At 37.1% G+C, this 23,300-nt stretch overlaps 1 protein-coding gene across 2 annotated transcripts in view; it reads left to right on the plus strand.

Moving 5' to 3' along the window:
* The first annotated feature begins 5,479 nt into the window (after positions 1–5,479).
* SPAG16 (sperm associated antigen 16) overlaps positions 5,480–23,300 on the plus strand; it is a 1,036,541-nt gene continuing 1,018,720 nt past the window's right edge. Inside the window, exons 1-4 of one of the 2 annotated variants that reach the window (XM_040476151.1) lie at positions 5,480–5,730; positions 15,580–15,626; positions 16,770–16,865; positions 20,417–20,535. In XM_040476151.1, the coding sequence (XP_040332085.1) occupies positions 5,604–5,730; positions 15,580–15,626; positions 16,770–16,865; positions 20,417–20,535 (389 nt within the window). In that variant the 5' untranslated portion in view covers positions 5,480–5,603. The remainder of the gene's footprint in view (positions 5,731–15,579; positions 15,627–16,769; positions 16,866–20,416; positions 20,536–23,300) is intronic. The other variant, XM_040476150.1, reaches the window with a different exon arrangement.

The following is a 23,300-nucleotide window of genomic DNA, read 5'->3' on the forward strand; positions in this document are numbered from 1 at the left end:
GGGAGGGGCAGAGAGAGAGGGAGACACAGAATCAGAAACAAGCTCCAGGCTCTGAACCATCAGCCCAGAGCCTGACGCGGGGCTCGAACTCACGGACTGCGAGATCGTGACCTGGCTGAAGTCGGGCGCTTAACCGACTGCGCCACCCAGGCACCCTGTAAAACATTTTTTAAAAAGGAAAGACAATAGAATAGAAGAACTGCATGATAGCAGGACTATAGGAAAGCATTATAACTGAAACCACTATGATCTGAAGTTTTTGTTTTTCTTAGTAGGGCTTCTACACCCCTTTTCTTTTATTTTTTTTATTTTAAATATAATTTATTGTCACATTGGCTCGCATACAACACCCAATGCTCATCCCAGCAAGTGCCCTCCTCAATGCCCATCACCAATTTTCCTCTCTCCCCCACCCCTGTATCCACCCTTAGTTTGCTCTCTGTAATTAAGAGTCTCTTGTGGGTTGCCTCCCTCTCTCTCTGTTTGTAACTATTACACCCCTTTTAAGTTAAACCAGTAGCTAACAGAACAAGAATTCCAATGTAAATATATTATTTTAAAAGTCATCCCTTGCAAAGACATACTCGTTTTAAGATATTAGCAGTCACCACAAAAGTTTGCATCTTGTTTTTTATCTGAAGGCAATTTTTGGTTCTGTCTATATTTGTTTTTTTTTTTTTTTTATGTTCTTATTTATTTTTGAGACAGAGAGAGACAGAGCATGAGCAGGGGACGGGCAGAGAGGGAGACACAGAATCTGAAGCAGGCTCCAGGCTCTGAGTTGTTGGCACAGAGCCCGACGCGGGGCTCGAACTCACGAGCTGTGAGATCATGACCTGAGCTGAAGTCGGACGCGCAGCCGACTGAGCCACCCAGGTGCCCCATGTCTATATTTGTTAAGATTATTTTTGCTTTTATTTTATTGCTCTAACAAATAGCACAATTATTGTAGAGATCCAAAGGTTAATAAAATATTAAAGATGGCTCTAAGTTGAACTTTTAAATGTACTGTAGTTTAAGTCACAGTGAAATGTGTTCAAATTATAGTTGAATCAAAAATATCTTAGGTGATTTCTAAATTTAAAATCCATGGAATTGGCATAAGCAAATTGGGAACTCTGAAGCAAAACTTTGGTTATTTGGAATTTTTAAAGAATTAGACTTCTAGGTTAAAAAATAACTTGTTTTTTTTTTTTTTTTTTAGGGGCACCTCGGTGGCTCAGTCAGTTAAGCATCCAACTTCCACTCAGGTCATGACCTCAAAGTCTGTGAGTTTGAGCCCTGTGCTGACAGCTCAGAGCCTGAAGCTTGCTTTGTGTGTCTCCCTCTCTCTCTGCTCCTCCCCCACTTGCACTCTGTCCCTAAGTCTCTCTCTCTCTCCCTCCCTCAAAAATAAATATTAAAATTTTTTTTAATAAAAAAATAATAATTTGTTTTATGAGGAGTTTGGTAATTACACTTCTTTGAATTACAGGACTTTAAAAAAAAGCTTTGTGACAAGTATTTTTCCCCGTTCTCCTCTACCTGAAGTAGTGGATATTGGTTGTAATTTATTTTCTTCTGATTCTATTAAGATCTTCCTCTTTTTGAGGGCTACATGTTTCTAAAAACATTTAGGGGCACCTGGGTAGCTCAGTCGTGGAGTGTCCGACTTCGGCTCAGGTCATGATCTCACAGTTCGTGGGTTCGAGCCTGGCATTGGGCTCTGTGATGACAGCTCAGAGCCTGGAGCCTGCTTCGGATTCTGTGTCTCCCCCTCTCTCTGCCCCTCCCCCACTCGCGCTCTGTCTCTGCATCTCTCAAAATAATAAATAAACATTAAAAAGAGTAAAAACATTTAAGTTTTTTTCTTAAAAATGTTCCTATATTTGTAAATTTGTTAGAAATATAACATCCAATGTGGGATCAGCACATCATTCAATATTTCAAGTCAATTTTATTAACAACTATTTATTGGAAAGATTTGATAGCCTAGACATGGTGATAAGTGCTTTTTATATATTCCATTTCATTTACTATTTTCTAACATTTTTATTTAAATTTCAGTTAGTTCACATACAGTGTAATATTAGTTTTGGGTGTACAAAATAGTGATTCAACGATTCTATATATTACTCAGTGCTTATCATGATAAGTGTACTCCTTAACTCCCATCACCTATTTCACCCATCTCCTCACCCATCTCCCCTCTGGTAACCATCAGTTTATTCTCTATAGTTAAGAAACTGTTTCTTGGTTTGACTCTTTCTTTATTTTTTTCCATTTGCTTGTTTGTTTTGTTTCTTAAACTCCACATATGAGTGAGATCATATGATTATTGTCTTCCTCTGACTGACTTATTTTGTCTAGGATAATACTCTCTAGCTCCATCCATGTTATTGCAAATGGCAAGATTTCATTCTTTTTTATGGCTGAGTAATATTCCATTGTATATATATACCACATCTTCTTTATCCATTCATTACTCAATGGATGCTTGGGCTGTTTCCATAATTTGGCTCTTATAAATAATGCTGCTATAAACATTAGGGTACATGTATCCCTTTGAATTGGTATTTTGGTATTCTTGGGGTAAATACCTAGTAGTGCAATTGCTGGATCATAGGGTAGTTCTGTTGTTAGATTTCTTGAGAAACTTTAACTTTTTTGAATAAATCAGGATAGAAAACCCAAAAATGAACCCACAACTATATGGTCAACTAATCTTCCACAATGCAGGAAAGAATATCCAATAGGAAAAAGAGTGTCTTTGTAACAAATGGTATTGGGAAAACTGGACAGCAACATGCAAAAGAATGAGACTGGACCACTGTCTTATACTAAACACAAAAATAAATTCAAAGTGGATTAAAAACCTAAATGTGAGACCAAAACCACAAAAAATCCTAGAGGAGAATACAGGTAGTAATTTCTTTGACATCAGCCATAGCAACTTCTTTCTAGATATGTCTCCTGAGGCAAGGAAACAAAAATAAAAATAAACTATTGGGGCATCATCAAAATAAAAGCTTCTGCACAGCAAAGGAAACAATCAACAAAACCAAAAGGCAGTGTAAGGAATGGGAGAAGATATTTGCAAATAACATATCTGATAATAGGTTAGTATCCAATATCTATAAAGAACTTAGCAAACTCAATATCCAAAAAACAAATCCAGTTAAGAAATGGGGAGAAGACATGAATAGACATTTTCCCAAAGAAGACATTTCATTCACTGTATTTTGGTAATATAGGTATTAAAATATCTCTTTTAGATAAGAGGAAACTAAGGCTCAAAGAGCTTAAATTAATTAAGATCATACAGAAGAGCTCGAATTCAAACCTATGTGTAGAACATGACATACTACATCTAAAATCTAAGGAAGAGAACAGCTGATGTAACACACACACAAAAAAAAGATCAATGTAAACATTAATTATTCAGAGAGACACTCCTTCATGGCTTTCTCATGCTCCATCATGCTTTGCTGGGGGTCCAAAGCCCTGACCACTCCTTACCTGGGCCATTTCTCAGACATGTGTTTACAGAAAACAAACTTGAGGGATAAGGTAATGCCTCCCTTTGGAACAAACAGCAGACTTTCTATAAAAGGAGTGGATCCCCAATTTCAGAGTTCCTCTCCTTTATTTTCATTTTCAGCCTCTTAGTAATTGTTCCTTGAATTTAATAAGCACTGAGGATGTGCTTGATGGGAAACATCAAGGACAAAGAGTAAGTTTTTTTTAGATGTTTATTTATTAATTTTTTTTTTAATTTTTTTTTCAACGTTTATTTATTTTTGGGACAGAGAGAGACAGAGCATGAACGGGGGAGGGGCAGAGAGAGAGGGAGACACAGAATCGGAAACAGGCTCCAGGCTCTGAGCCATCAGCCCAGAGCCTGACGCGGGGCTCGAACTCACGGACCGCAAGATCGTGACCTGGCTGAAGTCGGACGCTTAACCGACTGCGCCACCCAGGCGCCCCTATTTATTCATTTATTGAGAGAACGAGGGGCAGAGAGAGGGAGAGAGAATATCACAGAGCCTGATGTGGGGCTCAATCTCACGAACTGTGAGATCATGGCATGAACCAAAATCAAGAGTTAGTTGCTTAACTGACTGGGCCACCCAGGCGCCCCCAAAGAGTAAGCTTTTAAAAGAATAGGTATGAGAAACGAAGGAGTATTATTTCTAATTGTGAGTTTTGATTATTCTGAAAACAAAACAAAACTAAGCAATTAACTTCAATAGAAATAACAACTATTTCTTAGTGTCTACTTTTGTCCGGTAAGTTCTTAATTCTTTATGTTTTACCCCTTGCAACAATGCTTTGTTGTAGGTAGGTAATATTATTATGGTCATTTTACAAATGAGGAAACTGAGGCCTGGATTAAGTGGCTTAATCCACTTAGTAAACACCCAGGCTCTCAATCACTTCATTAGGATGCTTACTACTATTGCTTTTTTGTTTGTTTTGTTTTGGTAGTAAATGGAAGCTTTTATAATGAATTGCTGTTTGGCATTCAGTTTTCATCAAAAAACATAGACTGAAAAAGAATCTGCAAAGAAAAAGGCTCAGTACATGCTTCTGATATATACACAATACAACCTGAGGAAGATTCTGTCATTGCAAAAGGAGTGCACATGATTGGACAAATATCATTTATAATACATTATGTTAGGACTATTTGTACCTCATAGTTCTTATGAAAGTGGCTTTCTCTTGGCAAGGGTCAATGCTACAAATGTTCTTCCAAGTCCCAGTGTATGAAACCTAAGTCAAAACAGATATTCAGATAAACGTTTTAAAGGAACCCAAGAAGGAAATTGACTAAGGTGACTATCCTAGTTTTGTTTGTTTGTTTGTTTGTTTGTTTTGAGAGACCGAGACCTCTGAGACCTCTGCATGAGAGGGGCGGGGGGTGGGGGGTGTGGAGACACAGTCCAAAGCAGGCTCCAGGCTCCGAGCTATCAGCACAGAGCCCCACGCGGGGCTCGAACCCACAAACAGTGAGATCATGACCTGAGGTGAAGTTGGACGCTTAACCGACTGAGCCACCCAGGCGCCCCTAGCCTATTTTGTTGCTCAGTGTCTGAGGCTGGTAATTCACCTGAGTTAATTTCTCAATTATGCTTTCTACAAATTTTTTTTTTTTCCCTCTTGGCACTGAGGTTCTTCTTCTTTTCCAGGAGTTTTCCCTGTGGATAATGGGGGCTCTCCACACATCTAAAATTAGGTAGCTGATGATGGGCATGCAAGAACCGGGAGAAGGACAACTTAGGGAAGCCAACCAAGTGAGAAAGAAATGCTAAGGTTAAAATGAAAACCAAACCAAAGCAAACCCCAAACTGGCTCGGCAACAAAATCCAAGCGGACTGTTTCTTGCGTTTTATCTCATCCACTCCAGGAGCTGCGTCCTAGGGTAACTAGGCAACGACATTGTCATGGTAACCAGTGAAGCTCAGAGGGCCCTAAAGCTTTGGGCTGCAGCAACCCTTAGGTGCGCGGAACTGGCTGGGTGGAAGCCGTGAGGGTGTCAGAGTCTCGCGAGAGCTGCGTGCGCTCTCGGGCAGGCATCTTCGCAGTTGCTCTTAGGGAGGCAGCGGGCCGTTCCGCCTCAGATGGCTGCTAAGCAAGGACTGCCCACGTTGGCCCTGCGGGTCCTGGAAGAAGCGTTGGGCATGGGCTTGACCGCTGCTCGGGACACCGCGGAGGCGGTGGCCGCCGAGGGCGCCTACTACCTGGAGCGTATCCTTAAGTGTAGGCGCGGCCTCCAGGCGCTGCCCTTGGTAACGGGTTGGGGACGAGGGCGCGGGCTTCCCACTGGGGGCGCCCTCTGAGGCTTGTGGCTACCAAGCCGGCCGAGACGCCATTTGGACCTCATGGTGGCGTCTCCCGCACCGTGTTCCCCTGATAGCTACCCACTAAAATTTTCCCCTTTTCGGAGTGTTAGGCTGCCGCATTCCTGTTGGAAGAACCTTCAGGAATCTGGTACTTAGTCACCACTTTGCAAACTTTGGATGGAAGTTTTATGTTAAGGTAGTACAACAGATTGAATCAACCGTCCTTTCGCTTAGTGATTTTCTTAAATAAGCCCTAAACCTGCGGAATACCGTGGGAACCAATTCAGTAAGGAAAGTTAGGAGACCGGGAAAGACTTCGGCCTTTGCGTTTTAAGGAGCTGAAGCTCAGAATATTCAACCTGTGATTCTGTAGATGGTTCAGTTGACCAATGCTTAAATGATTTGTTGTGGTAGCGTAAACTTCCTTGGTAGTTGCAATTTTGGCTACTTAATAATAATTATTACATTTTTTTTTAAAGCAACTAAATGATGACCCGGTGAGCTGAAAAGGCTCGGAGGTGTTAGGAAGAAACCAGGCAGTGATGAGCAATTATCAATGGAAATACCAGAAAAATGGAATAGCTATATGTGAATAATTAGGTTCACTATTTCTTGGTAAGGCCTTTGAGCTCACCTCCGCTGGGCATGTAGAGTAATTGTACTGGAGAGATAAGGAGAGTTCGTGAGAAAAAGGTGCCTTTTTTAAGGCAGGTGGGAGAGAGAGGGTTATCTGTTTTAAAGATATCAAGGAAACTCCAAAATCTGCTTTATTATTTCTTTGTCCAACTTTGAATCCCCCGGCTTTAATTCAAGACTTCAGAGATTCGGCAATGATTGGTTTTGTGGGCTTTGGCAAACTGGTTCACCTGTCGTGACTCAGGCTCTGTACACACCGGTGCTTCAGGGAGCTTTGAAGAACTTAGTTGAAAAGATCAAAGAGAATATGTGGTATTTTCTTCAATGCAAACATGATCTTTATAGGAATATAAGCTTCAATAGTTCAAAATCAATTTAAAGGAAATATGTAGGTGCCTTAGTGTCTTAAATGAGGCATTGTACTATTTTCAGAGCTCTAAATAGCTACTTTTCCCAGTAAAATTCCTTTTTAAATTCGAAAATGAGCCAACAATTCTTACAGAACTTAACTGCATCAAGTATAAAGTTTTTCAGTGTCCCTGGTAGTGAATGGTAACCAGCATCTTATTTTTGTTTACATTAAGATGATTTCTGTAACGCATGGTTTGTTAACACGAGGCCAACACGATGGGTTAACTTCTTTGCAGATATCCCTGTGGAATAAATGGTGGACTCCCATATAGTACAGCTTTTCGGTTTACTTAATTTTCCAGGCGATCACTGGGTTACAACTGCAAACGTATAGCAGTTTGCAAAAAAAAACCTGCCTGACAAAGATTTCTCCAAATAATCACATTTGTAAATATAAGCAACTCTAACTTTTTAGGATTTTATTATCCGGTTTATGAATTATCTTGCCTTTTTGCTTTTCTTCCATCTCCCTTTAGTTGACTACTATTTTGGATTTCAACCAAAGGGTAGTCCAGGGATAGCAGAACTACACAGATAGCTAGTTTTCCTACATTCATTGTTTAGGTGGGAAGTTCAGTCATAAGTGAGGCTTTAACTCTTAGTTAAAATGAAGTTTTAGGATTACTTTTGAATGCCAATTATCCTTGTATCCCTGGGCTCTCTTAACATGCATAATTAAGAGTTGACTGTATAATGTTATTTGACATTGTTTCTTAAGGCAATTATGATAGTTGCTGAAGTGAGACTTTCTTGGGTTTAAAGTCTTTAGCTCTCAGGTAATTTAATTGAGCTATTGCAGTGGGTAAATAAAAGTTATAATATGCACAAATGAATCAGAAATCTGATGTTCTCTACTTTGCACATATACTTAATCACTTCTACTGCATTTGGTCTTGGGCTTCGCTTATTTATGACTGAACAGATGCTCCTTAGAATACTAGACAAGATATCAATATTAAATCTTTAAAAGAGGTTGACTGTAATTCTTCAGGAAGTCACCCTTTTCTTTGCTGTTAAACATTCAAACATAAAGAACATGTACAAATTATTAGGGCCCAAACCGAAAACAGCCAGGATCCACCATGAGGGGAATGGCTTCATTAAGTAAAGTCCCCGTTTTCTTTGTAAGTTTAGAGAATGTATGCAGGAAAAATAATTCTTATCCCTGCAACACCTCTTCTTTGTAACCTACTACCTGTAAAGGCAGGTGTTATCTGTTTCTCTTCTGAAGCAATTCACAATATCATTGCTTTTATGTTTTAAACTTCTGCACAAGATACAAACATACATGTACATTGTTCCTTTCTTAGCTATATCCAGAGCTTTGAAGAAATCTGTTTATGAAAGCACATGAATCCTCTGGAGAACTCCTCATTAGAAAGATACTTGCAACACTGTAAAACATAAGACCAGATTTTAACTATGTGCTTTGTAAAGGGTCAAGTGTATGTAAAGAAAGCTGGTTGTTCTCTTATGAATGAATTCTCTATTAGAAATCAGGACAGCTTGGGTAAGGTTTTCCATATGGAGTAGGAACTACAGTTAATGTATGGCTAGGGACATATGGGAATGCCCAGTCCAATTGGGAGATGCAAGCTGGAATGAATTGTACTAAGAAAGCTAGTGTTTAATTGATTTTGTTGCTACATGTCAAAAGAAATGTTCAAGGAAGAATATTGGAATACATGGACTCTAGGAAAGTGGAGCCCCCAAGGTATTGTCTTTGATATCTCCCTCCTTTTGCACTGATTCTCTGCTCCTCTAGCTGGATTTTGATTATTTTGTCTTTCAACGCATTCCAATGCTAAGAATTTGGCTTCTTAGATCATGGAGATAAGTTTGCTGACCACTGAAGAGGTTTGCTCTGGCCCCACCAGCAATTTCTGGGAGTTGAGTGAGTTTAAACCAGTCTTTTGAAGCTGATCAACTCTGGATTCAGTCCCAAAGTCAACTACTTCTGAAAGTGCAAAATTAAAGATTCCATTAAACTAGTCAACTGAAATATGGCGAACACACTTAGACACCTTATCTAAGATGCATGCTTGTTTTCTTAAATTATATCCCTAGACAATCGTTCATTGTAATAGTAATGTTCACTGATAACTTTAATTAAAATTGAATTTTTATCATTTAACAGTCTTTTTATACATTATTTTTAACATTTAGTGATTTTTCCCATCTCTTATGTTACTTCTCTGGAATCTTTATAGTATTGAGTGAGCAGATATTTGTAAAATCCTTAATAATCGTTAGGAACTCAAGTCATCTATTTCTTATTATCATTGGGAAAATTAATTTGTCCATGGCATCTTAGTTACACCCTACATATATTCAAATACAAGGATAGACAGTCTGAATGTAGAATCTAGACCAAAAGGCATGTTACTAAGCCTGGAGTGCTGAATTTTACATGCATGAAAATCATAGGCTATTTGGAAAGAAAGAAAGAATTTGTTGTGTGTCCTCTAGTCTGGGCAAACTTTAATGTGCATACGAATCAAAGATACAGATCTTTAAATGAAGACTAATTCAGTAAGTTCTAGTGAGGGCTGAAATTCTGCATTGCTAATAAGCTCCCAGGTGTTGCTGGTGCTGCTGGTCTAAAGAATATAATTGGAATAATAAGGCTGTAAACAAATTTCTTAACTGCCAGCCATCATATTTTCAGATAGAGGTATATCTATATTTTTAGTTATAGAGCCCGTATCTTTGGATCTCCTGGCATAAAGTTGGAAAAACTTAAACCACCACCCGCTATGAGAACAGTGAGCCTTATATTTTGAAAAGAAAGTTATTTTCCACCTTCTGAGGCAGAAGATGTGCAATGGTGTCTGGGGCAGGGGTAGCCAATAAATTTCCACTCTTGCCGTGTCTGTTGAATTGGTAGTGGCTCCCTGGTATGTGGTGTTAATAAGATTCTGAGACCACCTGAAGACGGTGGGAAAGACTGCAGAAAACAAATAACAGTGGAGAAAGTGGTAGCAAGTGGTAGCCAGTTATCTGCCATCTTCGGTGTCTATTATTCAGTTAAGTTAGATTATTCAAACTGGCATTCCTAAGAAAGGGAACCATGGCTGTGGTGTTTGCCATTTACAGTACTTTTATTTCAATTTGGTAAGTAAAATGTTGGTCATGAAGGATCCAGGCTAGATTTTAGATTGCCTTTATGTACATTGGCTCTGCAGTGACGGCAAAGATTACAAAGCAGTTTCTGTCTATAGTAGCTTTGGGAAATCATGTAAAATATAATTAACTGTGTGTTTCATTCCAGTTCCTTGTAAAGATGCTGCTGCTGGCAGTGATGCACCTCCAGTGCAGCACTGGGAAGAGACGAGCGTGTGAGGAACACTTTGTATGGTGTTCACATCTAAAAATCATTCATAGTTTTCTGGCTGTGGTTCATTTGTAGAGCCTTGTTTGTGACCCCATCATATCAGCTGTCACCTCAAGCTCGACTCCATTATGCCAGCTGAAATGCTTCTCTGAGGCTTCTTGCAGTTGTGTCTTCTGTAGTACTGTGATGGATTTAGGGTTTCCTGACAGTTTCTACGTATATTGTCCTATTTTCTGATAGGATCTACAAGGTCGAGATCTGGTACAGATCCTGCCAGTGCAGAAACTGCCAGTCAGTTCACCCATGGTGACCAAGTGCCGTCAGGGAACTGATATATAATATGCAAATTATATGCAAATCACAAGTATTACTAAATTTCTTTCAGAGCAAGGGGAGATGTGGAGTGGGACCCTTAGTCTGGGTGTAGGCTCTGATTCTGGGATACTGAATGTGGCCTAGAAATGGGTGGTGCTAAGGGCTGTGGCTGCAGGTCAGAGAGGAAGTGGAATCACCGACTTTACCCTGGGCAAGAGGAGACTAGAACACTAGGCACAATATTAGATGTCAACTTAGCATTAAGCAGGCAGAAAGGCAATAGCTAGACCTAAAGAGAATAGAAAGGAGGGAAAAATGAATTTCGGAAATGGAGTTTAACCATGTTCTTTGAAGGAATACTAGACAGATAATAAGAAGAGGGTTTTTCTTGGCATTAAGAAACTGATTTTGAGCCAGAATTCTGGTTTATTCTGCAATGGAAAAAAAATCACTTTGCCTGAGAACTGTGACCAGCTTAATTGTATGGACATTTCCTGCAGAATAGGGTCACCTTAGAGATTAAATTACACATGAGAAAGTTGTCCGGTAAAAGTAGAATGAGAGTAGAGGGTTTTTATCATTCAGGCAATTCTTGGTCAATTGCTTATTCCTATTCTGGCAACATTGCTTCTAAAGCAGTCTTTCCAACCTTTTTTTACACATGGTATTCCATCAGATCCTGCTTCACTCAGTCTTTCTGGCTGTCCTGATGGCCAAGGGAATCAATATCGGTACAATCCACAGTGTTCTCTTTATGAGAATGGGAGAGAGTAATTTCTCTCGGGCTTCACAACCAGAAATTGCTGTACATCTGCTGAGAAACTCATCTGTTTTTGTTGGATGGTTACGGAATTCGTATCTGATTACATTCCCCTCTTTACCCAGACTGCTGGGAAGCTTTGGGTCAAATCTGTAGTTTATGTTTGACAGAGTTCGTGAGACTTCATGACACGTACTGTATCTTTACCTTTATCTTATTCTGTTCTTTCTCTTTGAATTTCCATACTTACTTATTTTTATATTTTGTACTATATGCGTATTTGTAAACTGCCACACAGTCATTTGGGGATTCATTTGTGCATTTGTCCACGTGTTGCTAGCCAGCTCAGCCAAACAGATGCATACCAACGCACATGCCAAAGTACATTTATTTCTTCGGTAGCACCTCAACATCACATTTCAACTCAGTTGCTCTTGGGAAGATTTTATGTATGGATCATTTTTGTGGATACTGAAAATACCAGTCAAGGAAAATAGTGGTTCCTATTTTGGATGTTTATCCTCTTCCTGACCTTTTGTCTCATTAATCTCTTGCCCTTGGCTAATTTAATCTTTGGGTTGGTATGTTTGCTCTCCTTTATACTTCTCTTTCCTTTAAGGTCTTCAAATTGAGCTATTTAAATGGTTTGATTTAGCTGTTGATGATATAACACTAGAAAGTTTGGAAAGTAAGTACCTAGGATTTTGGTAAAAATTGCACATTCTTGTTGTGTCACTGTAGACACAATATGATAATGTAGAAAATTCCTGATATTTTTATTCAAGAAATTTGTCTTTGTCACTTATAGGTATATGATTTTTGGAAGATTTCTTAATCTCCTTGATTAAGTTTCTTTCTTTTATTTTTTTATGTAGAAATGATTATATCTGTGTTATTCAATGTCAGAGGATTGTTGTGAGAATAAATATGATAATGATCCATATGACAAAACTTTTAAGCTTTATGAAATGGTAGTTATTTTTCCAGTTACTGTTTTGATTTTGGGGAAACTATATTATTAGGGTTCAAAAGCTGTTGCCTCAGATATTTTCTGGGTAGCAGTATGGCAGGTGTTGTTTGATATTTCCAAAGCTTTGAGGACAAATCTTTTTTTTTCTCTCTGTCTATTGCTATGTTTAACAACCTATGCTTTGATGTTTCTTCTTCACATTAATCTTATCAGTTGGCTATTTTACAATTTTAAAGTCTATCTAAATGATTTTAGAATATTTACTTCTTTGTGAAATTTATTATGGTATGAGCAGTGATGAAGAATGACATTGCTTTTCTGGAGACTTAAAGACAAGTGACTTCTTACAAAATCAAGTTTTAGTATACTTTTCCATAGAAAGGAGACTGATTTCCTGTAGCTGAACTTCTGGAAATTTTATTGAAAAAAGTGAAAATGTATCAGAAAAATCTAAACTTAGAAAGGAAGAAGATTTAGAATGAATTTTTTAATCCATTCATTTTAAAGCCTGGGGGAACTAGGCCATGAGAGACTTATGAGACTTCTCCACAGGTACTCCTCTCTGTCTAGAACAAGGAAAATAATAACAAATACTTGCATAGCATATACTATAAGCTAGGCACCATTCTAAGTGATTTACATGCATTAACTCTTAATACTCTTGAAAGTCCTCAATTTGTCTGTGGTAGCCAGCTTCCATAGTGATTCCCACATCCTGATACTCATGCTCTTATTTAGCTCCCTTAGGCACTGAATAGGGTTGACCTATGTAACCAATGATGTGACTTCTGAGGCTTGGTCATAAAAGACATTGTGGCTTCCACTTTGTTTTCTTATATTGCTTATTCTGGGGGTAGCTAGCCGCTATGTCTTGAGAATGCTAAAGACACCTGTGGAGAGACCCACATGGGGAGGAATTGAAACCTTTAGCCAACAATGTTAGAGCCATCTTTGAAATGGATCCTGTTGCCTCCACCGAGCCTTCAGAGGACTGCAGCCCTAGCTGCTATCTTCACTGAGGTCTCATGACAGACCCCAAATCAAAATCCACAAGCTAAGCCACTACTGAATTCTTGAACACAGAAACTATGAGGTAATGGATGCTTATTGTTAAGCCTGAAGGTTTGGGGAGTTTGTTAAGCAATAATAATAAAAAGTACAGATTTTGGCACCTGAAAGTGGGATTCTAACATAAGAAATCCTTTAAAGTATTAGAGTGGCTCTGGAACTGAAATAGGACAGATGTTAGAATTTCTTTAAGTAGGATGTTAGTGAAAACTAAATACTTTGATCAGATTGTTAGTGGAAGCCTGGTGGTCTCTTAAGAAGGCTGCTGGCAAGGGACTAGAGAGTGAGGCAAGTGCTATTGGAAACTGTTCCATGGTAGTAGATTAACTAATATAGGTAGGTCCTTCACTCCTGGTGCCCAGTATGGGTAAATTTGCCATATGAAGTTCATATGGGTAAATTACCCAGTATGGGTATTATAGGATCAGCTGCAGGGTTGCATCTTTTTTTTTTTTTCTGTAGTAGTTTAATCTACCATGTTAGTTTTTAATTAGTTATTTTACTTACTTATTTAATTAGTTAAATTAAGTAGTTATTTTTGAGCCAAAATTACTTTTCACCATATTATTGGGAGATAAACTTGTTTGACAATGAAATACTGGCCTTTTGATGGTATCTGGTTCCTAAGAATTGTTCGTAACTGAAATAGGCTTAAGTGACTTTCCAGTTGGATAAACAGTGAAGAGTTACTGCTTATGATGGAACTGAGTCACAAAGCTGTATAACCCATCTTTTAGAGGTTTAGAACTGTGTGGAAGATAATTGGCAAACACTTCAAGTGTTTACATAGCATAGAAGACGAATATGGAATAACGAGAGGTTTAAGTATAGCATAGTGAAACCTGTACTTCCGGGGCTGATCACCAACTGTGTTAGGTCCTAGCTGTGTAACCTTGTGCTTGTGAGTCCTAATCTGTAAAATGGAGATGATTATAGCTTGCAGGTAGGATGAGAATGAGGGACAGTGTCTGCTTCTCTTAAATACTATATAAGTGATATCAGTTCTTATTACAAACAGCATGAGTTGTTATATACACTTTTAGCTAACTCTTGGAAGATAATTTCTCATAACCAGCAGCAAAACAAAAGCTTGGCTAATCTCGTCTTTGATTTTTGTAACCATTACTATACGTTAAAGTGTTTAATTTCATACATTTTGAATGAACTTGGCATAATCCCATCTGTACATATGGAGAGAAATGTAAACCCACCAACCAACAAAATGTTAATGGTATATGTTTTGATTTCTTTCAAAATTAAACATTATCTTGAAGTTTTCATTTGTAATTAAAGTAACTTATGATTTTTGAAAGTCTTACAACAATGCTGTTAGAAGTTTTTACTAGTCATTTCCATAGATATTTTAATGCTTATTTCTTGATACTTTATGGACCATTGAATTATGATTACTGTATACTTTACTTTGCTTTAATTAGGCTGCCTTTCCTGTGAATGAAATTTAATTTTAAAATTGAAATATATAATAAATAAGAATATATTTAAGTAATTTTTATTTTGAAAACATTGAAATCTGTTTTTTACTTATATATGGATATTGGTGTGCTTTTTAGAAATTCGTAATACTTTAACATTTTTATTTATTTTTGGGACGGAGAGAGACAGAGCATGAACGGGGGAGGGGCAGAGAGAGAGGGAGACACAGAATCGGAAACAGGCTCCAGGCTCTGAGCCGTCAGCCCAGAGCCTGACGCGGGGCTCGAACTCATGGACCGCGAGATCGTGACCCGGCTGAAGTCGGACGCTTAACCGACTGCGCCACCAAGGCGCCCCAGAAATTCGTAATACTTTAAGAAGTCACAATGCACTGTGAATGACTCTGGAGCTTTGAGAATTTAAATTAGTTTGAGATACATTAAAAAATTGACTGTCATAGTTTTCATGTCCATAAGTTTTCTTTTCTCTTTCTAATCTATACTATCTTATTATATATACCATGTACATTTTTGTAAGCCTTACAATCAAGTTGGAACTCATTAGATAGTAAATAGATGTATGGGAATATAGTTTTTTATAGGTTTGGGTTCTACAGAGCAATGCTTTAAAATAATAACAAAAATATTTTGTTTTAAGATATCTATATTTGTAGGTTATATGGGGAAGAGAAATTTTAAAGAGTTTATATTACATTTACCTACTCGTTGAGATAAATGGATCTAATACCGATTTTTAATGTCAAATCAATTTTAAACGAATCATTTTATCCCATATATCTTGAGATTGAAACTTGACATGATTTCAGAGGTCACTGTAACTGAGGCATCTGAAGATGATTATGAATATGAAGAGGTAATTTTTTCATTTTAAGTATTTACTTGTAAATTCATTGTCATTCTTATGAAATATTCATTTTATTTTATTTTATTTTATTTTATTTTATTTTATTTTATTTTATTTTTTGTTTTCCTTAAGAGATGTTAGTTTTTCAACTGAATTTAGCTAATATCAGCTAGTTAAGAGTGAAGTGTGAAAGTTCTGTTTAAAAGTTTAGATTGGTTAATCCATCTGGCTCTTTTGGTTTCCTGTTAATTGTGCTTCAAAGTTAACTCCTTATCCCCTGCCTTGTGGATCCTTACTACAGTTTGCCTGTCCAGCAGGCATTCCTTCCCAAACATCCATTCTGCTCTTGGATGGGTTTTCCAGATTCCCACTACTGGCTGTAGGTCAGATCCCCTGCTTCCTTTCAGCTTAACTCTAATTCTGTGTGTAATGTAGTTCCTGCCTCAAATTTTCCCTTTCATTCACTGTTTGGATAGGACCTACCATTCCTTCTGAGATGTGGCACCTAGAGTCACTCCTAAAGGATAGGCACTGCAAGTGAAACTGTGGAAGCAAGCCTGGCAATTTGTGGCCTGAGCAAGTAAAAGGACAAACAGTAGATAACTTTTTATTATACTAGTAAAATAGAGATAATATGAATATGTGCCATATGAAATTACTGAAGGAGTTAATGTAAGATACATAAAACTCATCAGCATGTGAGAAGCACACAGTGAATGTTAACCATCATTATTATAGTTAGAGTCCGTTGCATTTTTCCAAGAGCATAACATTCAGGCAGTGAGCTTCATTTTATTTTGTTTTGTTTTTTTAATAAACTAGAGATTAGCAGTTACTTGTAGTTATGAAAAAGAAATGGTCTTACATTTTTTCTCAGCAGAGTTGTTAGACTATATTTGTCATTATAGATAAGAGCAGATGCCCATAAACTGATCTCGAGTTTATCAGAAGTGACATTGATGATGTTTACAAGGAAGTCAGAAAGCTTCCTGCTTGGTTATCCATTTGTTACAGAACTTCAGAATTACATGGCATCTTACATAAGGTGTCTATTCTTGTGATCCTTTATTTTGTGATCCTTTATTTTACTGAAATGAAGTAAGTTACTTTTATATTCCTGCTTACTCTTTCTATACTCTTTCTCTGATTTAGATACCAGATGATAATTTTAGCATTCCAGAAGGTGAAGAAGATCTGGCAAAAGCAATTCAGATGGTCCAAGAACAGGCTACAGATACTCAGATTTTGGTGAGAATTTTGAACACAACCTATAGTTTGTGTAGTTTGAACACAGCCTGTAGCTTAGCAGTGAGGCTTTTATGTGAAATTTGGAAAGTAATTTAAACTTTAAGTACTTTACTTAGTAAATACAGTCCTATCCCTTGGTGCCTTTTTCTCTTGTGATTTTATCATCACACCTTAACTTTAAGTAAGTAGTCATATTTCTTCTTTTTTGGATTGTCATTTTCCACATCATGGTTACTCTTGCATAACTTTATGACAAATGACACCTTCCCTCAGAACTCTGCCTGTTTAATCTCACCAGATATTAAAACAAGGATTTTAAATTCTAATGTACAGAATTTGGTATTGGATACAGATACTAAAATGTATTTTTGCAAAATTCTGTGGGTTTTTTTTTCATGGAAATATTTATCTGATAGGGATGCTTAATATGTTACAACTTTTTTTCTTATGAGCTATTTTACTAAAGAATGTGGTAGGGTAATTTTTTTAAGTTATTTATTTTGAGAGAGAGAGGGGGGAGAGAGAAGGAGGGAGGGAGGGAGGGAGAGAGAGAGAGAGATGTGAATGGGGGGAGGGACAGAGAGAGAGGGAGACTGTTGTGGAGCTGCATCTCACAAACTGTGAGATCATGACCTGAGCCAAAGTAAAGAGTCAAACACTTAACCAACTGAGCCACCCAGGTGCTCTGGGGATATGTTGTTTTTATTCAACTAGTCTTTCATTCCTTGAGATAGGGAAGTATCTCATTCAAATTTAATACCTGGCACCTCTCATGTGCCTGGCATGTGGGAGACATTCAGCAAATATATGTTGAGTGAATATTATATGTAAAGTTAAAAGAAACATTTATGATCACATTATAGCTTAGAACATGTATTTGTATGCATGTGTGTATAATATGTTGATAGGATTGTAAGTCTCCATGTATAAGAAACATGGCATTTTAAGGTGGTTGGATTTCTGCTTTGGCTGTTTCAAAGTATATGTATCAGATGTATTCGGGAAGAAATAGAAAGAAAATACTATTCGAGAAGGCAGGAGTCTACCAGACCATACATACAAATGTACATACAAACATGAGCTCACAGACATCTTTAGAAACTAGATTAGGTACAGTCTCTCTGTCCTTTTCCTCCTATGTTCCCAATTCCTTCAGCTATCCTCCATCTCATTCTAAATATCATTTTCAAATTTATTGACCAAAAATGCCAAGGTAGCATTTATTATTGTAAAATGAATGTCTCCTTCCAACAGTGTTATACCCTTACCCAGTAGTTATATATAAATTTCCACTGTAATGCAAAGACTTGAAGACAGGGATGCTGTATTCTGCTGCTTTGACATCTTCCATGTGTGATGTAGGGTCCTGCATATAATCAACACTGTTATATAATATCTTTTAAAATGACCTTAGGAAAGATACTACAAATTATTCTGCTTGAGCTTTAAAAAAATTCATTTTAAAACCCTATTCATGGGGCGCCTGGGTGGCGCAGTCGGTTAAGCGTCTGACTTCAGCCAGGTCACGATCTTGCGGTCCGTGAGTTCGAGCCCCGCGTCGGGCTCTGGGCTGATGGCTCAGAGCCTGGAGCCTGTTTCCGATTCTGTGTCTCCCTCTCTCTCTGCCCCTCGCCCGTTCATGCTCTGTTTCTCTCTGTCCCAAAAATAAATAAACGTTGAAACAAAAAAAAAAAAACAAAAAAACAAAACAAAACAAAAAAAACCCTATTCATTTGTCAGGAAATTTCTGTAGCCCGCCAAATTTCCTTCAACCGATCACTGTTTGAAGCAACTAGTAATTAAGTACTAGTACTTAAGTACTAGTAATTATTAGTAATTATAGTACTAGTAATTACTAGTAATTAAGTAATTAAGTACTAGCAACTAGTAATTAAGTAATTAATTAAGTAATTAACAACTACTGTTTGTAGCAACTAGTAATTAAGATCAGCAGTAAGTTATGTATAGCTCTTTTGAAAAGCACCTTTTAGGGGCACCTGGGTGGCTCAGTTGGTTAAGTGCCTGACTCTTGACTTCAGCTCAGGTCATGATCTCGCGGGTTATGGGATCGAGCCCTACATCGGGCTCTGTGCTGACAATGACGAGCCTGCCTGGGATTCTCTCTCTCCCTCTGTCTCTGTCCCTCCCCTGCTTGCACGCACTCTCTTTCTCTTTCTCTCTCAAAATAAATAAATAAACTTAAAAAAATTTAAAAAAAGAAAAGAAATTTTTAGGGAAACAGAGATTCTTTCCTCACTGCATTTCTATGTAACTATTACTAGGTATGTAACATTTACCTGGTATATAATCAAGACCAGGTTAAGAAGGACAATGAAGAAGGAAAGTCTACTTCTGGGTTTCTATATATGAAAATAGATCTGTCTGTCTAAATGATTGGAAGTTAGATTAATAAGTTCTTGCCAATGAAAAGAAAATGCACTCTGGGGGCAACCATACTGTTGATATTTTTAAGAATTTACCCATTATTTGTCTTATTTTATACATGGGCTTATGTGACATAATAGTTTTTATGGCTGTTCTAATTTCATATCTCACTTGCTGAAATATCTCCACTTTTCTAGTTTAGGGGTCTGCAAACATGTTCTCTGGGATCATATAGTAAGTATTTTAGATTTTGAGGGCCGTAAGATCTCTGTTGCAATTCACCTCTGTCATGTGTATGAAAGCATCCATAGACAATATGTAAAAAATGAGCATGGCTGTGTTCTAATACATTTGGCTCTCCCGCCCTTCAGTCCTCTGCTTTTTTTCTCCCAGGCACTTAGTGCCATCTGCCATATTATATATTTTTAATTTAGTTTTTCATTTTCTGTCTTCATCTACTTGACCATTAGGTATGAACACTGAGTCTTATCTGGTTTCATTACTGCTTTATTCTTAGTGATTAAAATAGTCCCTGGAGCATAACACGCAAAAAAAATTAGATGAAAAAATGAACAAGTGAATGAATAAATTAACAGCCTTTCAGTACCAGTAATCAAAGCTTATTGAAAGGGGTGCCTAGGTGGCTCAGTCAGTTGAGCATCTGACTCTTGTTTTTTGCTCTGGTCACAATCCCAGGGTTGTAGGATCCAGCCCCATGTCAGGCTCCCTGTTGAATGTAGAGCCTGGTTGGGATTTTCTCTCTCCCTCTCTCTCTGCCCCTCTCCTGCTAGCACCTGTGGGCACGTCCTCTCTCACTCTCTCTCTCTCTCTCAAAATAAACAGGGGTGCTTGGGTGGCTCAGTCAGTTAATTGTCTGACTTTGGCTCAGGTCATGGTCTCATGGTTTGTAGGTTTCAGCCTCGTGTTGCGCTCTGTGCTGACAGCCCTGAACCTGGAGCCTACTTTGGATTCTGTCTCCCTCTCTCTCTGCCCCTTCCCCACTCATGCTCTGTCTCTCTCTCTCTCTCTCTGTCTCTCTCTCTCTCTCTCTCTCTCTTTCTCTCAAAAGTAAATAAACATTTAAAAAAAGAAAATAAATAAACTTAACAAAAGCTTAGTGATGATTTTATATTTTCAAAATAAATAATTGTACATTTAAATTTCAGGAGCAGAAAACAGTCCTTCCTTCAAAGCAACTAGTACCTGAAGTAATAGAAGACTTTCTCTGCAATTTCCTAATCAAAATGGGAATGACCAGAACTCTTGATTGTTTTCAGTCTGAATGGTAAACAATTATGTGGATAAATAGTTCTCTAGAAATGCTAACACATCCACTTTTAAGTGTCTTAAAGTACTTGAAGTTGCTCAGCTTATGCAAAATGGTTGAAATGGATGGAAACTTTTCCCAGCCTCACCAACGAAACCATTAGACTTACATACACACACACACACACACACACACACACACACACACTCACACACATTCACATAATTAGGGTATTAATTTAAAAGAGATTTTCATTAAACATCTTTCTTATATTTGGGTGATTTTCAAAAATCAAGAAAATGGAATATTTCCTGGGGTTGTACAAAACAAGGTCTTTTATTAAATAGTTTTCTAGTATGTTCTGCATAATTATTAAGGGTATTATTTTCTGCATTAAGATGTCCTACCAAGAGTACTACTTTGCTTGTTTTCCTTATAGTATGATGGCCTGCCTTTCTCTACTCACACAACTGATTGATTCTTTTTATATAAATATTTCTTCATTTGGAAATAAGCAGAATTATATTTTCACATGATGTCTAAATGCAGATTTTCTTGTTATAATTGACAATTTTAATAACTTATTGGGTATGAAAATCATCAGGCATGCTGTCTTTATTCCTTTACTACAGCAGTAATGTCACCAGGCATGTGTTCAGAGTCCTAACATTCCTTAATGCAATATTATTAAATAATTGGATATAAATATATGTTTGAACTTTAAAAGCCATTGCATATCATGGAAAGGGAATACTATGATAAATAAAGATGTTTATAGTGTTTGGGGGCTAAATCCTAATTTTAAATAAATATATGGGGCAATTTGTAATTTCTACTAATCCAACTGTGATGCAGTTTTTATTTGCTGCTTTTTTTGGTTCTGATCTATGGAGATCATGTAGATAGAAGAAATTAGTTTTATTATTTTAAATTGCATATCTAAAGTTAATACATTTAATGAAAAGAACCATTTTTCATTAATACAGTTAAAGAAACAGCAAGTTTGATGGTAGAAAAAGAGTGTTCCTGTTAAATTTAGAAATTACATGAGTAATATTTATAAAAATGCCCCTGTGAAATAATTACAAATGTATTAGAAAATACATTTTTGTAAAAGTAGGTAGATGATTAATTTGTAGTACTAATGAAATGAAAAATTAATGTGGCTCAGTTCCTTTTTTTCTCCTAAGAGTATGTGTTAGGACATAGTACTTGCACGTTTGTCTAGGCCAAAGTGTGAAATGATTCCCTTTGAGAAATCTGTAACCAAGTATACTCTTAACAGTTAAGTGCTTGTTGTGTCATATTATCATTTTAGATTTAGCAATTTGAATTGAGATGAAATTTGAGGAAACTACAATATAATTAGGATGTATAGAACCCCTGTGTAAGTGTGCCATTTAGTATAATACTACAATCTTAAAGTAAGATTCTTATAAAATATCTCTTTATTATATTGTTTAGTGATACTGTGGTTCAAATAATTGTGTCCTTATTCCTAGATGTCAGTTTGTAATGAGTTTACAAGCTGTTTGTGATAAGATTACAGTCTTGGATACTTTTTCTTCACATGAAACATTTTTTACTTTGATCAGAAACTTTTACCTATTCTGCAATAGTAGGACTATAAGAATACTAAGTATATTTTTTATCATTTTTATTATGGATAAAAATGTTTGTAGTATTCGTTGCTCTGAATTCATTTAATCTTACAAAAGTTGACAACACAAGGTTCCCTCACTGTTAGTTTGTAACACAAAAAACCCTTAAAGTCACCAAAAAACCTGGGAGTAATATTTGGCTTGTGGCCTTTTAATCCTCAAACAGTAATTGCAGTAAATTCTTTAAATCCAAGGTCAGCAAGCAAATCTGGCCTGCCCCTGTTTTGTAAATAAAATTTTGTTGGCACATAGCATGACCTTTCTTTTAGGTATTATGTATGGCTGCTTTCATGCTATGGCACAGTTTGTTAGTCACAGCACAGTGGAGAACACATGGCCCAGAAAGCTTTTTTTTTTCCTGAAAATTCTAAACTATTTTCTGGCTGTTCACACACAAAAAAAGATTGTGTATGTATGTGTGTGTAGTAGTGATTTTTTTATATGAAACTCAAAAAATGTTTGCACTATGGGTTAGCAGTAGCTAATGGAATTTTGTCTTTGTTGGTAAGTATTTTCTGTAACTGTCCCTGAAAACCTGGAGGAAAAATTCTCATTTGATGCTTGTTATTATCTAGGTTACTGTTTTCCTGTCTTTTATATCCTATGCCTTGGGTGCCATCATGAAGGAAAACTAACTTTACTCTTATGACACTGTTGATGTGTTTACTGAAATTCTGTCATACTATTTCTCATTTGTGACAGTGGGCCTTACACCATAGACAAATTGTATGAAAGTCTATGTACTTTCTCCCTGAAATACATGCACATTCTCCACTTCTATATAATTCTAAGTAGTTTATGGACTTAATGGTAAATGTGAAGACCATTGATGTAATTTTACTGGTAGTAATTTTTTTGGCAGTTCTGTTGGCAATTTTATTTCCAGTGCCTAATAGTTATGTAACAGTCTTTTTTCCCCATCTGGACACTTTTCAGTCTTGTTCTAAGTGTGAGTGAATAAAGAGGAAGAAATAAAAAGGCCAGGATATTTCTTTAACACACACACACACACACACACACACACACACACACACACACCTGAAACAAAAACAAAATATCTTATATACAAAATGCTTGTTTTACTGAGAAATATATTTCTAGAGTTTGTAGATTAAGATTCCT

Source organism: Herpailurus yagouaroundi, unplaced genomic scaffold (genome assembly GCF_014898765.1).
Source record: "Herpailurus yagouaroundi ecotype Mexico unplaced genomic scaffold, PumYag 140, whole genome shotgun sequence".
Classification (NCBI taxonomy): Eukaryota; Metazoa; Chordata; class Mammalia; order Carnivora; family Felidae; genus Herpailurus; species Herpailurus yagouaroundi.